Source organism: Orcinus orca, chromosome 1, assembly GCF_937001465.1.
Source record: "Orcinus orca chromosome 1, mOrcOrc1.1, whole genome shotgun sequence".
NCBI classification, from domain to species: domain Eukaryota; kingdom Metazoa; phylum Chordata; class Mammalia; order Artiodactyla; family Delphinidae; genus Orcinus; species Orcinus orca.
In genome coordinates, this window is record NC_064559.1 from 204,647,780 (window position 1) to 204,666,005 (window position 18,226).

Genomic DNA, 18,226 nt, shown 5'->3' on the forward strand with positions numbered 1-18,226 from the left:
GACAAAGACGCCCACCTGCAGACAAGGCAGACTGGGGGCCAAGCTGGCAAGAGGCCTGGTTCCACACCACCACCAGATGGTCCCAAAGACAGTTTTCTCTTCTCATCAAGCACAGACCATTTGACTGAAGGCGGCAGAGCTTTTCCTAGATTTAAAGAACCCAGGGACAGTGAACATTAATACATCAGTCATAACAGGTGTCTGTCAGCGAGTTTCTCAGAGACACCAGCATAGTAAAAATGAAAAGACTCAATAATTTTGACATTCTTAGGACAACAAGAGAAAAGGAAGAACTTGAGTGAAGTTTGGGAGGTGTACGGGCAGAGGAAAATGACTTAGAATACACAGAGAAGGGTTTAAGTAAAAAAGGCTGCCTTGAAATTGTGACATACAGAATGCGTTGCCTTGGGTGCCTGCCTACATTTTTCCACAGGCTTAGGAACAACAAGGTGAATAAACAAGTTTGTGAACTCACACCATTTACCCAGGCCTACCTGTCAGCATCACTGCATGAAGAGAATCAGTAATCTCACTCACAGGACAGCTTTTTTGACTTCTCTTGTGTTGCTAATAATTGTGGCAATTCAGTGCCCGGAATAATCTCTCTACATCTTGTCACTTGCCTATCTCGATGAGGTAGAAAAGAAAGACAACTCAAGTTTCATCAGATTTATTAAGGGTCTTAAAAGAGTTTCTAGCCCAAATCTCTCAATGGACAGATGCGGAACGAAGACTCTGAGATATTATGTACATGCCTGTAAGGTAACAGGTAGTTCATGCCAAATTAGAACCTGGGTCTTCTGAATCCCAAACTAGCACACTTTCCACTGTTACACATTTATCATCAAAGGACCTTTAAATGGTAGAACTCTACTGAAGTACCACTCTCTATACTTCTGGCCACTTAAATAAAAATTTACTGAAATCCCCAAAAAATGAAAAACAAAAAAAGAAGAACCCAGGGACAATGATATTTTTTACTGTCATTCAGATTCCAATTGTCTCCAGCACTCGCCCAACGGGCTTGACCTGCCAACTCGTCGAAAGGCCCAGCACTTTACCAGCACCGCATGGCTGGCCTCTCCTGAGGATGAACAGGCAGTCGACTGTGGCAGCATTTCTCATCCTGCAGAGCTGCGCATTTCTGGGACTGCCTTCACGTCTGAGGCTGCAACGAGGTCAGAGGTCAGACTACTGTAGGGAGAAGAACGTCAGGTTCCTTGGAACTCAACGCCTTCCTTGCCCCCTCAAGGACTCCATCAACTAGCCTGACCTCTGACAGTGTCCACAGGGCCTGCCTTCCCAAAAGGTTAGGGCTTCCGGTGAAGGACTCCATCAACTAGCCTGACCTCTGACAGTGTCCACAGGGCCTGCCTTCCCAAAAGGTTAGGGCTTCCGGTGAATCCATGGTATATGGCAGCCGCCTCAGGGGCAGGAAAGCTGAACCCTAGGGCTCCCTAACCCTTCACTGAACACCAACTAAACCAACATTACTCAGTTCCTTTATTTGTATCTCAACCTACCAAGAGAGTCTCACCTAGCAGGCGAGAACAGACATCACCAAATAAGGACACACATGTGGAGCAGGAATCGCGCACACAACACAGCATGAAACCACCGACTCAGGGCCTCTCGGACACCAAGGAAATCCCACAATCCAGTAAAGAGTCGTCAACAAAAGAGAGCTGAAAGCTGTCATGAAATCATCCTGCTGAGACAATCTGGATCCTGACAACAGGGAGATGCTATCAAGTCCTAGGGGAGGCTGGCAGCCTGAGCACAGGGCAGGGCAGTGGCAGGCACTGGGCAAGCCTAGCTGCGTTCCCCTCCAGGCTCTTCAAGGCTGGAGCCGTGACTCCACACAGCAGTAGCTTCTCAAATCATCCCATCAGCTTTGTTCGCAAGGCACGCTGAAAACTGAATGATAAGACAGGCTCATCCACAGTGAGGTACTGGAATAAAGCCAGTCTGCCAGATCACTGCTTGTTACAGGAAAGGACTGCCAGGCTAAATGCACAGGGAGACTGGTGCCCAGCTGAAAGGTACCACAGGCTGAGCTGTGGATGGCTGGCAGCGGCCAGAAAGACAAACCGACCCAGAGCACAGCAACTAGTAACAGAGCAGCTCTGCTCTGAACAGAAGCACCTGGGCAGCCTGGAAGGCAAAGGCACCACAGCAGCTCAACAGAAGTCACATTTGAAAACCGAAGGCCTGTCTTCACATGAACATCCTGTGAAAGACGATCTTTTCCACTTCTCATGGGCTGCAATGCTATCAGCAGTGTCATCTGTAGGCAGGAAGGACACTGAGAGGCATATCTATATCCTCACTCACAGACTAAAAAATATGAGCTCTAATTAAACTGTAAGAATTCAGAAGAGTCCAGAAATGGACCCATGCTTGTGTGGTCAACTGATTTTTGACAAAGAAGCCAAGGCAGTTCTATGAGAAAAGGATAATCTTCACAACAATTGTGCTGGGACAACTGGATATCTGTAGGGGGTAAAAAATGAACCTTGACCCTTTCCTTACACCATACATAAAATTTAACTCAAAATAGACCATACACCTAAACAAAAAAGAAAAAACTAAGAAAACAGAAAACACAGAAGAAAATCTTTGCAACCCTGGGGTAGGCAAACACATCCTAAGATACAAAAAGCATGAACCAGGGACTTCTCTGGCAGTCCAGTGGCTAAGACTTCGCCTTCCAATGCAGGGGGTGCAGGTTCGATCCCTGGTTGGGAGCTAAGATCCCACATGCCCCCCGGCCAAAAAACCAAAACATAAAACAGAAGCAATATTGTAACAAATTCAATAAAGACCTTAAAAAAATGGTCCACATCAAAAAATCTTTTAAAAACAAAACAAAACAAAAACAACCAAAAAAAGCAAGAACCATAAAAGGAAAAAAAAATGATAAAATGGACATCATCAAAATTTTAAGCTTTTGCTTTTCAAAAGGCACTGTCAAGAAAACATCTCCATAGGCTGGGAGAAAACATCTATAAAACATATATCTGATAAAGGACCTGTAACCAGAATATATAAAGACCTTTCACAACGTAATAATGAAAAGACAAACAAGGTGATTTTTAAAAGTGACACTTCACAAAAGTACATGAATGACCAATAAACACATGAAAATATGCTTGACATCACTAGTCATTAGAGAAACACAAATTAAAAGTACAGTGAGATTCTATTACCTACACATTAGACTGGTTAACTTAAAAACTTAAAAACTTAAAACTTAAAAACTGAGAATAACAAATGTTGACAAGGACGTGGAGCTACTGAAATTCTCACACATTGCTGACAGGAATGTAGAATGGCACAACCAGGAGACTTCCCTGGTAGTCCAGTGGTTAAGACTCTGCGCTTCCACTGCAGGGGGTGAGGGTTCGATCCCTGGTTGGGGAACTGGGATTCCCACATGCCTCGTGGCACAGCCAAAAAATAAAAATAATTTTTTTTAAAAGAATAATATAGAAAAAAAGTTAAAAAAAAAAGAAATGCCACAACCATTTTGGAAAATAGGTTTACAATATCTTACAAAGTTAAACATACACCTAACATGTGACTAAGGCATTCCACTCTCAAGTATTTACCTAAAAGAAAGGAAATATCTATGCATACAAAGACTTCTTGTACACGAATGTCATAGAAGCATTATTCATAATAGCCCCAAACTGGAAACAACCCAAACAGCCACCAATGGTCAATGGATAAACAAATTGTGAAATAACCATACATCAGAGTCACGGGAGTTAGCAAACTCTGCCCAGTTGGCCAAGTCCCACCTCATCCTGCTTTTTTTTCAGCTGTGAGCTCAGAATGGTTTTCATATTTTTAAAGGATGGTGGGGTGGGGGGGTATATGTGACAGAAATGTGTAGTTCACAAAGTCTAAAATATTTTCTACCTGGATCAATCTCAAAAGCATTACGTTAAGATACAAAAGAATATGTGCTGTATGATTCCATTCACATGAAATTTTAGTCTTTCGTTATAGTACATGAAACTATAGTATTGGTTACACGAGTTGAGTTACAGCATGTACAACTCATCAAAGTGTACACTTAAAATGGATTAATCTTATTGTATATAAATTATACTTCAAAAAAGCTGATTAGAGGGCTTCCCTGGTGGTGCAGTGGTTAAGAATCCTCCTACCAATGCAGGGGTCACGGGTTCGAGCCCTGGTCCGGGAAGATCCCACATGCCGTGGAGCAACTAAGCCCGTGCACCACAGCTACTGAGCCTGTGCTCTAGAGCCTGCGAGCCACAACTACTGAGCCCGTGTGCCACAGCTACTGAAGCCCACGCACCTAGAGCCCGTGCTCCGCAACAAGAGAAGCCACTGCAATGAGAAGCCCGCGCACTGCAACGAAGAGTAGCCCCCGCTCGCTGCAACTAGAGAAAGCCCGTGCGCAGCAATGAAGACCCAAAAATAAAATAAATTTTAAAAAAAAGCTGATAAGAAAAAATATTAAGAAGCCAGAAATATAGAACTGCCACATGAGCAAGCAATCACACTCCTAGATGGCTACCCAGGAGGAATGAGAACGTACGTCCACACACTTGCCCACACACACCCTCAGCAGCATGAGTCCTGTGGCCAAAACTGGAAACAACCTAAACGTCCACCAGCTGGTGAACTGACAGACAAAATGTGGCCCATCCATACAATGGAATACTAGTCAACAATAAAAAGGAAGGAAGTAGTGCTACATGATACAACATGGAGAACCTCAAAAACATGCTAAGTGAAAGAAGGAAGGTACAAGGGATCACATACTGTATGATTCCATTTACCTGAAATGCCCAGCAAAGGTAAATTTACAGTGGTGGAAAGTAGCTTAGTGGTTGCCTGGAGATGAGGTAAGATTAACAGTAAATGAGCAAAAAGGATCTTATTTGGAGAATGAAAGTGCTCTAAAACTGATAGATGAGTGCATCGTTCAGTAAAGTTATTAAAAATCATTTGATTGGACACTTGAAATGGGCGAGTTTGTGTGTAAAATATACTTCAATAGCTTAAAAAAATTTTTTAAATAAGGCTAGAAACAGACCCATGTATATATAAACAATTGCATTTTGATAAAGGGACACATAACTCACTGGGGACAGGATAATCTTTGAACATCTGGTGGTGGCACAAGGGGACAGCCATTAGGGAAAAATGAACCTTGACCTTCACATTACACCACACACAAAAGTTAACTGACAGTGAATCACAGATCTCAACATAAAAGCTAACACTATAAAACTTCAAGAAGAAAACACAGGGGAAAATCTCTCCAACCTTGGGGTAAGCAAAGGCTTCACAGGTAGGACACAAAAACCATGAATTGTTAAAAAAAAAAAAAAAAGATAAATGGATGTCATCAATTTTTAAATCTTTTGTTTTTCAGAAGGCAACGTAAAGCAAACGAAAAAGCTAGCCACAGACTGGGAGGAAATACTAACCATGCATACACCTGACAAAGAACTTGAATCTAGAATATATAAGAACTCTTCCAACTCAATAATAAGAAGATAATTTAAAAAGGACAAAGATTGGAACAGACACTTCACAAAAGAAGATATGTAAATGGGCAATAAGCACATAAAAAGATGCTCAACACTATTAGTCTTCACAGAAATGTAAACTCAAATGACTGAGTCTCCACTACACACACATTAAAGCTGCTAAAATTAAAAAGACTGAGAATACCAACCGTTAGAGAGGATATGTAGCAACCAGAACTCGGACGCTGCTGATGGGAATGTAAAATGGTACAACCACTTTGAAAAACAGGTTGGCAGTTTCCTATAAGGTGAAACTTACACTTAACCTCTGACCTAGCAATTCCACTCCTAGGCATTTACGCAAGAGAAATAAAAACAGACACAGACTTGTACACAAATGTTTAAAAGAGCTTTATTCGTAACAGCTCAATACTGGAAACAGCCCAAAGCCGGAAGCCCATCAACTGGTAAATGGATAACAAACCACAGTGCATCCTAACCATGGAATACAGCTCTGTGATAAAAAGGAGGCAACTTCTGATATGCACAACTTGGATGGAGCTCAAAAACATGATGCTGAGCGAAAGAAACCAGGCATGAGAGGGGACATACTGTACCATTCATGCAAAACCCTAGCAAAGATAAGTCTAAATGGGCAGCAACAGAAAGCAGACCAGGAGTTGCCCCAGCGTCAGGGCGGGTTGGCACTGGCTGGGAACAGGTCACGGGGAATCTTCTAGGGTGCCAGAAATGTTCTACAATGATGATGGCTACAGGGCAGTGTACACTTGTTAAAACTCAAATTGTATAACTAAAATGGATGCATTACTTTATGTAAAATACACCTCAGTAAAGCTGTTTTTTGTTGTTGTTTTTTTAAGTCTGTTCAGATTTTTTCTTTTTAAAAAAGACAGAGAGCTAAAAGAAGTCAGCAGTGACCGAGAACAGCACCCAGCAGGGTGGGTTCTAAGGTCTCTCTCTGCTCAGTTAAGCAGCTGAGACCAAGGGAAGAAGCAAGAGGTAAGATTTCTAATTCAACTTTTTAAAGGTACCCTGTATTATTTGATAGTTACAAAAGAATGTAATATTTAGATAAGTTACAAAAGATGATAATAAGATGCAATCCTAAACCCACCTACTTTACTGGTTAAAACTTTCCAAATACCATGGAAACTAGCCACATCTTCCTCTTCACTCAGAGGTAATCATTATCCTGAATTTAGTGTGAATTCAAACTTTCTATGGGATATAAAAGCTGGGAACGGGCTTCCCTGGTGGCGCAGTGGTTGAGAGTCCACCTGCCGATGCAGGGGACACGGGTTCGTGCCCCGGTCCGGGAAGATCCCACATGCTGCCGAGCAGCTGGGCCCGTGGGCCATGGCCAGTGGGCCTGCGCGTCCGGAGCCTGTGTTCCGCAACGGGAAAGGCCACAGCAATGAGAGGCCCGCGTACCGCAAAAAAAAAAAAAAAAGCTGGGAACATGCCCACCAGAACAAGGACTGCATTTCTCAGCCTTCTTGCTGACAGGTATGGCCGCGTGGTTGAGTTCCAGCCAATGGAGAGAAAGGGGAAGGGATGTGGGTGGTTTCCAGGAGGTGTCCTTAGAAGGTGACTTGCCCTTTCCCTTCCTTCTCCCTGTTCTTGCTTGTTGGACAGCAGAGAGGACAGCTGGTGCTGGAGCTGTCACACTGGAACACAAGCTGGATGCCAGCCAGGTGTGAGGGATGCATGGGTCCCTGAGGACCACAGGGCCAGTACGGCAGCCTGGACTATGTTTACTTAGAAAAAGAGTCCTTTGTTTTGTTTAAACCACTGTTATTTGTTGCAGAATCTTATACAACCAACACAGGCTGCACTGTCAGCACAGCCATGATCCTAGCTACCACCAACACCAAAGGCTCTTTCAATGGTCTAAGAAATCTAAGGTAAGGATGTTTCCACTCAGACTGTAATGCCTGCGCTCTTCAATATCCACACATGGCGTTTATTCGGCATCCACAAGGCATCACACTGGGCATTCCACAAAGCAAACAAAACGGACAGGTGCTGGCCCTTGACGAGCTGCTATTCCAAACCAGTCACATGGACAAAAGAAGAAAAGTACCATTGCCTCAAAATTAGAGAAATGTTTCCTTCATATACAAACCAGTAACTTTTATGTAGCAAAAAATGAGATTTGTGTGCTAAACCGACAGAGAAATGGAAGAGAGAGAGAGAGAGAGAGAGAGGGAGAGAGAAACGGGAGAGATTCTTCCCCGTTCAGTTCTTGGTGGGAACAGAGAGGCTGTTCACAGCGCCACCTCCGTTCACACTCACCTCCAGAGTCACTTACACCCTCCCCACCCCCAGCTTCTCAGTGTCTCCATGGACCTGCTTCCTCCAGAAGGCCTGGCCTGAGATCAGCACCCTGGGGGTTCCTTTGTTCTTAACTCCCGAAAGCTCTCACTATTCACACCATACAAGATGGCATGGGTTAGCTTTTGCTGTCCTACCCCAAGCATGGGGCTTCCCTCTACATTAAACCGGGGCTTCCTGAGGCAAGGCCTGTCCCCTACTTCTGCAGCCTGCTCCACACAGAGCACACAGGAGGCCTCACTGACTGGCTACCTTGGCATCAACCCCAAGAGTTGATGGTATTACTCGGCAGCCTGGCAATTCTCAAGCACACGTCCACCATCATTTATTCATTCAACAAGTGTTTCTGGAAAACCTGCTAAGTCAGAACCTCGGGCCATAGATTAAAAAAAAAGCCTCTGAGCTCAAGAAACTCACAGTTTAATAGGAAGTGAGTAAATATTTCAGTGTACTGTGGTGGCGAGCAGGGGGCTGATCAAGGCAAGGGGAACCTCCATCCCAGTTGGAATGGAGGCATTTGAAAGGGAGTTACGGGCAGAGCATCTGGACCCCTGTCGCATCCAGCGCACACCCAGCATGTCTTCTCTAATTCCCCACGCAGCATCTGCTCTGATGGTACAAATAATTTTAATATTAGTCTAAGAATAATACAGTTAAATAGGTAATACAGCCTCAAAAATAATTACACAATGCATTTCAAAGTAAAAAAGCCATGTGATTTTGACTGTCCTCCGTCAGGGAGATGACCTGGCGGCCAACTCCCCCGGGTTGTCTCTTCTGACACTCCTATCCCATGTTGCAGCCGCTCTGACCATCACATGGTCTCACGTCCATGTGGCTTTGCTTTAGCTTGGATGCTCCGGTCCATCCTGTCTGGTCACTGTACCAATCATGCCCCAGGTCCAGTTAGGCATCTCCTGCTCTCTGAGGTGCCCCTTCACCTTGTCTGTACCACCATCCTGGGCTGACCTCATAGCACTGCTGTGTTCCCTGAACTGTCTTTCCTACTGGACAGGAGGGCTGGAGAGAGAGACCAGCCAGGCCTTAATCGTCCCATCCCAGGGGTCCGGCACAGTGCCTGGCACACAGCAGGTATTCAGTAATCAACGCTCCCTCGGGGATCTAAGACAATCAAGGGAAAGTTTATGTTACTAACCAGGGCCAGAAGAGAAACAAACTGAGAAAGAGCACACAACACTCTCCCAGGGTTTCTAATGAAATGTCAAAGCCTTTCACCAACCTCAGACATGTACATCCTATTTTAAGAAGAGGCAACTGAAGCTGTAGGTCAGTCTTTGAAAAAGCCTAAATTGTTTACCAAAGACAGTGGCGGGGGGGAATATTTAAGCCTAAGAAAAATTATTATCATACAAAATTCACACTGGCCTTGCCTATATTTCAAAGCTACCTTGCTTTCTTGTCTCTCTGGAAGGAAAGAAGAAAAGTCATCTTAGAATGAATGAATCAGTCAAGCACTTACAAGGACTTTAGTTCAGGACTGTGTTAGGCTCTGCACATAGACACACACACTGATTCCTGCTTCAAAGTCGAACAAAAACAAACCAAAACGAGAAACAGAAGATGTCAAATTTCCTCTTGCATCCCGGCCTGACTTTTCCTGAGCTCTACCCGACTTTCTTTTAAGCCCTGACAACTCTGGTTTATTCTCACACCAGGTGACACCAAGCTTCCCCTGGTGTCAACCTCCTCCTACTTTCACAAAGCCTTCTCTGACTTCTCGAGCCTACATTAATTTTTCTCTTTTCTGTATTCCTGTGGAGTTTCTTGTCTGTATAATTAATTTTGGCATTAAATCACAATGTCTTATATTATTATCTTTTTCTTAAGAGTTTATCTTATCTCTCCCAGAGAGCCTGTAAGATTCTTAAAGATCATGTTTTGAATCTCTCATGATACTGTACTGAGCATACAGCAGGTTCTTAATAAACAGTGATGAACTGGTACCATTTCTGCTAGGTCTCCATGTTCTCTTTGCTGATGCTGGCATTCACTAACATCTCAAGGTCAACCACATTCACCAAAAAGCAGAGATATCATAAGAGGCACCGAGTGGGACACCTGCCACCAAGCAGGAGGGCGGGCAAGTCCAGAGGTGACGATCCCCGAGCACTGGCCTCCCAGGGGTGGTCTCGGAAAAGCCACCCTTCCTGGAGACATTAGCGTTTGGGGCTGAGCCCAGAAAATCCCATTTTCTAGGCTTGGGCTCAGAGATGGAATGTCCTTAAAAAGCCAAGAAATGGGAAGGAAAGGGCTGCCAGAGCTCCAGATGTAAAATCTGCAGGAACACACATCAATGGAGGCCATAAATCCCTCCCAGGACGCAGACAATGCCTCGGTGATAAGCATGCAGATTGCACACCTAGTTCAGAAACTCCCCTGAGTTTGCTTGTAATTAAGGGGGTTAGAAAGGTAAAAAAATATATATAAACCCAATTAATCATTTAAATACTTAAAGTCAGATTTTTTCCTCACTCCAGGATTAGTATATTTCATAACGCCAGAAGCAGACAGCCCTGGTTTTTACTGGGGTTCATTTTAGAGCATGTTTAAACTAGTCAGATTGAGTGATGCTTCCAGCAACTAATCGCATGTCAAATAAAAGATATTTTATGTAATAAATTACCGCTACAAGTAATTCAAATGTCATTTATCAGTTTTATTATCAGTCAGGCAAAGTCTTGTTTCTCTATATTAATCAAAATCAAGCTTTTTTTTTTTTTTGGAGTAGTTTTGACACCTCTTGGCAAAAGTACAGAAGTGAAGAGGTAGAGTCAACCCCAAGCTGAGAGGAGCGGGGTAACGGTACAAGAAGAATGAAGCTCGAGGGTGACAACTAAAAAACTCCAGGTATTTAAAATTACCATTACCATTGTTTTTATACTAGCGTCAAAGCAGGAAGGAGTCTGTCTCTAAGAAGATGTATTTTATTTTTAGGGCTGGGAGACTCTTAAAAATACTCCTACCTAAATACCTAAACGTGTAATGCTTCTTCTCAGAGAGATCTGGGCAGGAGAGTGATTTAAATGACTGACTCGCCCCTCCCAGACCCATTCTTTTGCCTCTTCAGAAAGACTAGCAGTTTAACCCTTAGTGCCCACTGAAAGCAGGCAAACGCATGATGCTTTAGGCCAACTCTGTGACCAACAGAACAATTTGTTCTGAGCAAGGAGTTTCCAAGTAGCGGAGAGACCTGTTTGGTATTAAGCCATGGAGGAAACAGCTGGAATAGAACAGATGTGCATTTTAGAAAATTCTGCACCCCAGCTGCCACTGCCCGTCCTCAACAAATCCCATCAAACCCTGGGCCCAAGGACACACCTGAAGAAAAAGTGTGGAGACTTAGCCTTTGGTTTAAAAGAAACACAGAGACTATGTTTAGTGACCCAAAGCAACACAATGGATAGAAAAGAACGTCAGCCAGGACTGAGAATGAGTCCCAGGCTGACAAATAGCTGCCACTGACTCAGCAGCCCCAGTACAAGGCTCATCACTGAGCACCGGTCTCAGAGGTCACACGACACCAGTGGTTTGTTAGACAAGGCGACCACGGATAGATCAGCTTGAGTTCGTGCTACCTGGCCTCACCCATTCAGCCTTTTCCAGAGAGCAAAAGAAAGGTGATATCTAAACGAGACCTGTGACACACAAAGCATATTCTAACCTACTGCCTGGCCCCCCGCGCTGTCTGTACGGAAGACTGCACTTCCCTAGCTGTGGGAAGGACGGCGAAGTGGGGGCCGGAAGGCGGTTCCAGGCCACGTGGTGGGGATCAAAACAAGTCTGGCATTTTAAACTGCGCCTTTTAAAATCTGATATCTGACACTTTAAAATCATGTTTTGAAAAAAAGAAAACTTCCGAGATAGACCATTAAAATGAAGACAATTACAGAAAAGGCATTTTGAAAGACAGCAGATCCAAGGCTGAAGTCTTATGTTAAACACACAAAACTGAGCAATTTTCCATTGCTTTGGAGTCAATTTTAACCTTTTTAGGTTTTTCATAAGTGACTTAAGGAAGGAGTTCTGCCTATATTTTGGAAGTGTACATTTATTACTAGCTTAAAGAAGCTTTATTGCTAAAAGTAGCTTTCATTTAAAAACAACAAAAACCTCTCACGGGTCATGTTCTCATGTAATAATTAAAAGCTGCATTCAAAAAGGACCTTCACATTTAATGTGAAATTCTCTAACAGATTGCCACTACATAAATATACATGGTATAGCCAGGACAAGGAAGGAAGGAAGGAAGAAAAGGAGGGTGGGGTGAGGAAGGCTAGCCTAAATCTACTAATATTAACTTTAAAAGATAAAACTAGGAGACAAGTTATTTCAGTGACCAAACAAGAATGCACCCATAAATCAGATGTTTATGTTCTTATTAGTGAAACAGTAACATGCAAAAAGCATTGATATAAGAAAACGGAAACTGAACCAATAAATACTTTTACAGATTCCTGCTTGAAACCAAAATCCTTGAAACAAGACAATAAACTCATTTATTCTGGTACCTTGAGTCTTAAAACCTCTGTCACATACTTAAAAGTTCGTCTAGAAGAGGATTTGGGTGTGTCACAGTCTTTTGGAAAAACCCAAGAGCCATCTCCTACTCCCAGTCCCCCACCCCCACCCCGCCACGCCTGCTGACTCTGGGAGACGTGAAGCGCTGCCCTTTGGCCAGAGTCCTGAATCCCAGTCAAGGTTAAAGCCAGAGTTTGAGCGGGTGACTTACTATATGGCTGCGAAATGAGGTGAGGGGGCTGGACAGGAACCACCTGTGTGGCTGGGCCCAAGGACGCAGGCTCATCGGCAGCCGTGCCCGACTGCTGGAAAGCCAAATCAATCTCTTCATCCGTCAGCCCTGGGGAAGAAGAGGACATAATTGCAGGTGAGTACCTTTTGCCACTGTCCATGGCTGCAACGAAATCATTTGAGAAAAGACCTTAGAGTCACAGGATGCCTAGCATCCTAGTAAGTTGCTTCCCCGATTTCGGATTCTCTGGAACCTCACTCAGCTGCAATTTAACCTTAAGCGACAGAATATTAGCCTCAACACTGCTTCCAAATGTGGCTCATTCAATTTCCTTAATTTATCCTTGAGTTTATTGCTGCTTTTGAAGTCTCTCAGTACTGCAATTCTCCATTCTTCCCCGAAAACAGATACCATCAAACTGCAAATGTGGCTCATTTTAATCCGTAATGGTGTTAAAAAAAAAAAAAAAAGGGGGAAAAACTAACAATAATGCATGAAAACAGACAGGGAAACAAAAAACTAATTATTGGGTGAGACAACTAATTAGTCTAGATCGTTTCTGAAGACGGGAATAATTTGCTTTATTTTATGACAAATGCAGAAATAAAAAGAAAAATCAGGACTGACTGTGATTAGTATGAATGGGATATAGAATGTAAAGAAGAAAATAAAACAAGAAAACAGATCAAAACAAGGCCAGGCCCAAACTTTCAGATGATTATTACTCTAGACTATCACAGGCTGCCTATATCGCCTTTGGCTAGTTTTTCTTTTTCCTTTTTTTAAAAAAATCCTCCCAACACTCTAAACCACAGTGCACTTGGGACATCAGGAAATTGCAGGGCGCCATCTGCAGTGGCTATGACATGTGGAGAGGCTTTGCCCAAGGAGGAATAAAAGGCAAGTGAAAAACCCAGGAAGACGTTTCCAGTGGGCGCACAGCTGGAATATTTCAACAGGTCGGAGGCAGACCAGGGACGCCGGCTCTGGGGGAAGAGGACGAGGGCACTGACCAATCCAAAGCATCTGCACGAGGAGTGGCGCACAGGTGTGAGAGAGACTTCCCCACAGGGCAGCTCTGTGTCGCAGGGGAAGCAGCCGTGTGCACGGAAATGCTCCAAGTGCTGCGACTGGGAGAAGCAGGTGGGAGGTCACTGCTAGTCTTTGCAAAAGAGCACTCTGGCCGGCCCGAGCTGTTCTGGGAATCCCGACATTCAGTCCAGCCACAACACAGAACTTTTAAACTAGAGCCGAGAGCTCGTCCACATCGGGCCGGCAGCTCTCCATCGGAGGTCCGCAGCATGGTCTATCTGTCCCTGGGGGAGGTGAAGTACAAGGAGGCTCTGAGGGTCAACATCTCCCGAAGCATGGTGCCTCGAGCTCTGTGCCAAGGGGCTAGCCGGCAGAGCCCATTAATGCTCTAAGCACAGCGCTGCCCCACACTACGCTGGCATGTGAGTTGGCTGCAGCCGCCCCTCAAACTCTTCATGCCCCACCACAAGTGGTCAAGGGAGAATTCCTGAACTATTCTAAATGGCCCTGGACCCTCTCTTCTCTCTGCACCGAGCACTTGAGGTCCCTCCCCACTTAACACCGCATCCCTTTCCCTCTTTGCCCTCAGCACATGACAGAGCCCGCCAGTGGTGGGCAAGGCCACACCTCCGTGGAGTCTCAGTGCTGCTGGGTCGCCCGAGCAAGCGCACCATCCTCTCAACAGACTGACGGGGCAGAGGAGAGGCTGGCAGGGGGCAAAGAGGATCATTTACTGGCGCTTGGCACCTTCAAATACAAGAGCTGAATTTGAATACGTGGGGCTAGCCAGGGGATGTTCCTCCTCCCTAAGCCCCCAGCTTGCTGCAAAAGGACCGCTTTACTGTGATGTCACCTCCCAAGGACAGGGGCAGGAGAGACAGATGAGCCGGGCAAACACAGAGAACACACTTCACTGAGCGAGCGCCTCCCAGGCTCCAGCCCGGGTACTGACTGCCAGTCACTCCTCGGTAGAAAGGGGAACCCCTTTCAGAGTTCTAGTAGGAAAGACACGGTTTTAACCAGTCATAATCAGCCATGAAAGAAGACAGTGGCACACGCGGCATCAGCACGAGCTACTGGTCACTGGTACACAATGGGACTTCATAAAGCTGGTGGTTCGTGTGCCTTGTCAGCCACTGGCTGCAAATGAGGATAATTTTCCCAAAAGGAGCATTCGGTTGCATTCTCATTTTCCCTTTTGGCTCTTTCAAATATAAACAAGTACCATAATGTTTAACGCTGGGGAAATATACAGCAAGTTACAGGCTGTGCTGCAGCCCTGAGAGCTGGAGCTGGTTAAAGGGACAGGACTCCCTGACCACTGTCCTGCCCTCTGGCCCTGAGCTTTTACGAAGCCTATTTTCCTAATAAAACATATCCCTTGCATTATTGCAGCCAAGCCCACTAGTGAAGCCCCGGTTTAAAGGGCATCAGCACTTCCTTCCAAGCTCTTGTTTTATACAGACCTTATCATTTGATGCTCTAAATTTACATTGGCTGGAATTCTGATATCCCTAGTTCTCTGGAGAGTCAGAATTTTGATTTAGTTACTGAACCACTTTTCTTCTTTTTTAAAAAAATAAGATTTTAACGATCTCACTGAATAAGATAATTTCAGAGCTGGGCCATTATCCTAGCCATTGCCCTTATTTAACAGATTAAAAAACAAAAAAACAAAACACTGAGGGCTAAGAAGGGTGAAAACTATGTCTCAAATCATACTAGTAAAACCCTGGTGATGCCAGATGAAACCCCAGCCCGGTGACTTCCCACTACAGCGCAGTTACAACACATCAAAATGATGCCTAAAGTCTTCAATCTTGTTAAAGAAAATATGAGGACTAATTTGTCTTCCCCCAGCCCCGCCCCCACCGGCACCCCATCCATAGGAAGAACCAGTGAATGCTGTTTTGGGGCTATCCCAAAACAACACAGGAACCTAACACCTGGGTCCTATTTGCAAATGACACCTGGACAACTTTTTGAACACTACCAGAGTGACAAGATAGAGCGACCTCATCTCCTTCTAATATTCTAATCAAATAAATCCAAAGGCCTCTCACAGACTGGTGCCTACGCTTCCCTTAGTGGCCTTTTCCTCTGGAGTGTCCCCAGCTTTGGGAAGATTGACTCTGCAAGACTCAAGTGATTCATCTGGGACTCACAGAGCCTGAGGTGGGGAGGAGTGTCATTCCTTTCAGGTATCTACCACTCACCAGCTCCTGGCGCTGAAAGGACCCTGCCTTTAGGGATGGGGTACTGCCTTAGGGCCCACACATAAGACAGCCAGGTTCTCACCCACCCCCACTGAGATAAACAGTGGAGAACTTCGATTGAGACCTTGCAGAATCCAAAAGGTTAAAAGGAATAATAAAGGAAACTGCCGATTGTAAGTGAATTATATTTGGCTCTGAAAGCTGAGGCACAGGCTATATTGTAAAAGGCAGCTCTTTGCGTTGTTTACCATCACCCTGACTAATGCAGACCTTTTTTTTGTTTTTGTTTTAAATAATCTCATGCAAATTAGACACACATACTTCCTTCCAGTTGATTGCTATCTGCAATCTAACCGCAGAGGGACTGAGCAAGGGCTGAGCAGAGGAGAGACAGGAGGAAAGGGTGTCACTGTCCTGTGGCAGGCAAACCTCCTCCCCTCCCATCCCTGACTCACATGTCCTTTAGCTGCTGCCTTTGGAAGAATGAGCCAATTTTAATAAAGCCTAAAATTTTCTTTTAGCACTAGCACTTTGCATTTAGATGTTCTCTCAGTAACTTGACCTCTGCTACTTGGTGATTCCAGGAGCTACCAGCCCCTCCCCCAGCCTGTGACACTGACAATTAAACTATGTTATTGATAGAGAGCAAAACTAAGGAAGTCCTGCTCGGTTATTCCATCCACTCACTAGCTTTACTCAAGAGGAGGAGAAACGGAAGAGGGGACTTGTCTGAGGTGAGCAGATGGAGCAGGACGCCTGCCTCTATCATTTCACCTTTAAGACCACAGCTGCCTGATCTGCAAAGCTGCGCTCAATTCAAAGCGAGCCGTGCAGACGAAGACCCGGAGCCAGGACGGACTGCTAGCTCCCTCGGTTCTCTGGAATCTACTTCTCCAAACAGTTCCCTTTCCCAGGAGACTGCCCCTGTGTAGATGCTGGGCCAAGGACTTCTCTTCCACCGCTTTCTCCAGGGTGGGATTCTTTTAAAAGAACAGAAACAAGAGAGCTACATTCTATTGATTAATAAAGCCCCGTGTTACTGCTGCAGCAGCTGAAGTCAACGGCCTCCGGGCTGCCACACCTGCTTATTTTTATCCTTCAGAAGATAAACAAAATTGTTTAAAGATTCCTATTAAAATGCAAACAGAACCAAACCAGTTGACTGTGTAAGCTGCAGCCAACTGGCTCACAGTGCCACTGGGTCCTTTCCCACCACTCAGCTCAGACAAACCGGGCACCGGGGAGGGCTGACTTTTTTCTGTGGGACTGGCGGTTCAAGAGCTTCTCAGAATAAGGAGCCTCAACTCTCTCCCCAGTGACCGCTGGGCACTGCCCCAGGGCCTGGCTCCATGCAGGGGGAGAAGAAAGAGAGATGACAGCAGACAGCAGTGTTCTCTGTATCCCTCAGGTCAAACAACCACCAGGACAGCAGGGTTAGGAATAGTTTGGATATAAGCAAGGTGATGAACGCCTGACAGCACCTTCCGGCCCAGTCCGAGTATTATAATAAAAATGTGGAGTCTGATGGGGACTAGGGAACAGGGCCAGAGGGCCAGTGGCAACGGGCAGCAGTTATGGGCTGGCCACTCGGCCGTCTTCCTCCCCCGCCCCATCGCAGTCCCTCTATTTACAGGACTTGGGAGATTCATCTGGGACGCAGGGAGACTGAGCACGGGTCACCTCTCTCGGAACACAGCTAGTTATCTACCCAGGCACTCTGGGAGGAGATGAGGCAGAGAAGACAGCTGGCTAAAAATACTCCCCAAATTAAAAGAAAAATCAACTCTCTCAGAAAAGGTTAGGGGAGGAGAAAGGGAAAAAGTATTTTTATTTTATTTTATTAACATTTTGTTGGAACGGTGGAGTACAATAAGGACTCTCAGAGCCTCTAAAAGTCGTTGGATGACCTGTAGACCCCTATTTCCCAGTGCCTTGTATAAAATTGAATTTTTTAAACATAAATTACACGTAATGACGACACTGTAAAAACTAACAGTAATGGAAAGCTGTGCTGTATTTCATTAGCCTGTATTATTCCGTGCCACCTGATCCAGCCGGGCCTTGTTTATGAGTTAGTGTGTTAGCAGATGCCGATGGAAGCATTTGCTTCGACCTTGCTCTTCTCATTGGGGCATGAAATTACGACGGCAGCACCTTGATATTACAGCCATAAATACAGTAAACTGCAAATTTAAGCCAACGGCTCCTATTGTCTCTGAACATAAAGCTGATCGGTATTTATTTAAAAGGAGAACAAAAAAAATATTATATATCACCTTGTTTATGAGGCCTCCCCCACCCACTTTCTTATCCCCTCCCCCCAGCCCCCCAACCTAATT

The 18,226-nt window shown here is 44.9% G+C and overlaps 1 protein-coding gene across 7 annotated transcripts in view; it reads right to left on the reverse strand.

The window, feature by feature from the left end:
* Nucleotides 1-18,226, reverse strand: part of PEX14 (peroxisomal biogenesis factor 14) — a 140,442-nt gene that overhangs the window by 21,838 nt on the left and 100,378 nt on the right. For 4 of the 7 annotated variants that reach the window (XM_004272381.4, XM_033432917.2, XM_012533969.3 and 1 more), the window contains one exon: nt 12,619-12,747. The exons of the other annotated variants lie outside the window; for them this stretch is intronic. In XM_004272381.4, the coding sequence (XP_004272429.1) occupies nt 12,619-12,747 (129 nt within the window). The remainder of the gene's footprint in view (nt 1-12,618; nt 12,748-18,226) is intronic. 7 annotated transcript variants of the gene reach the window in all.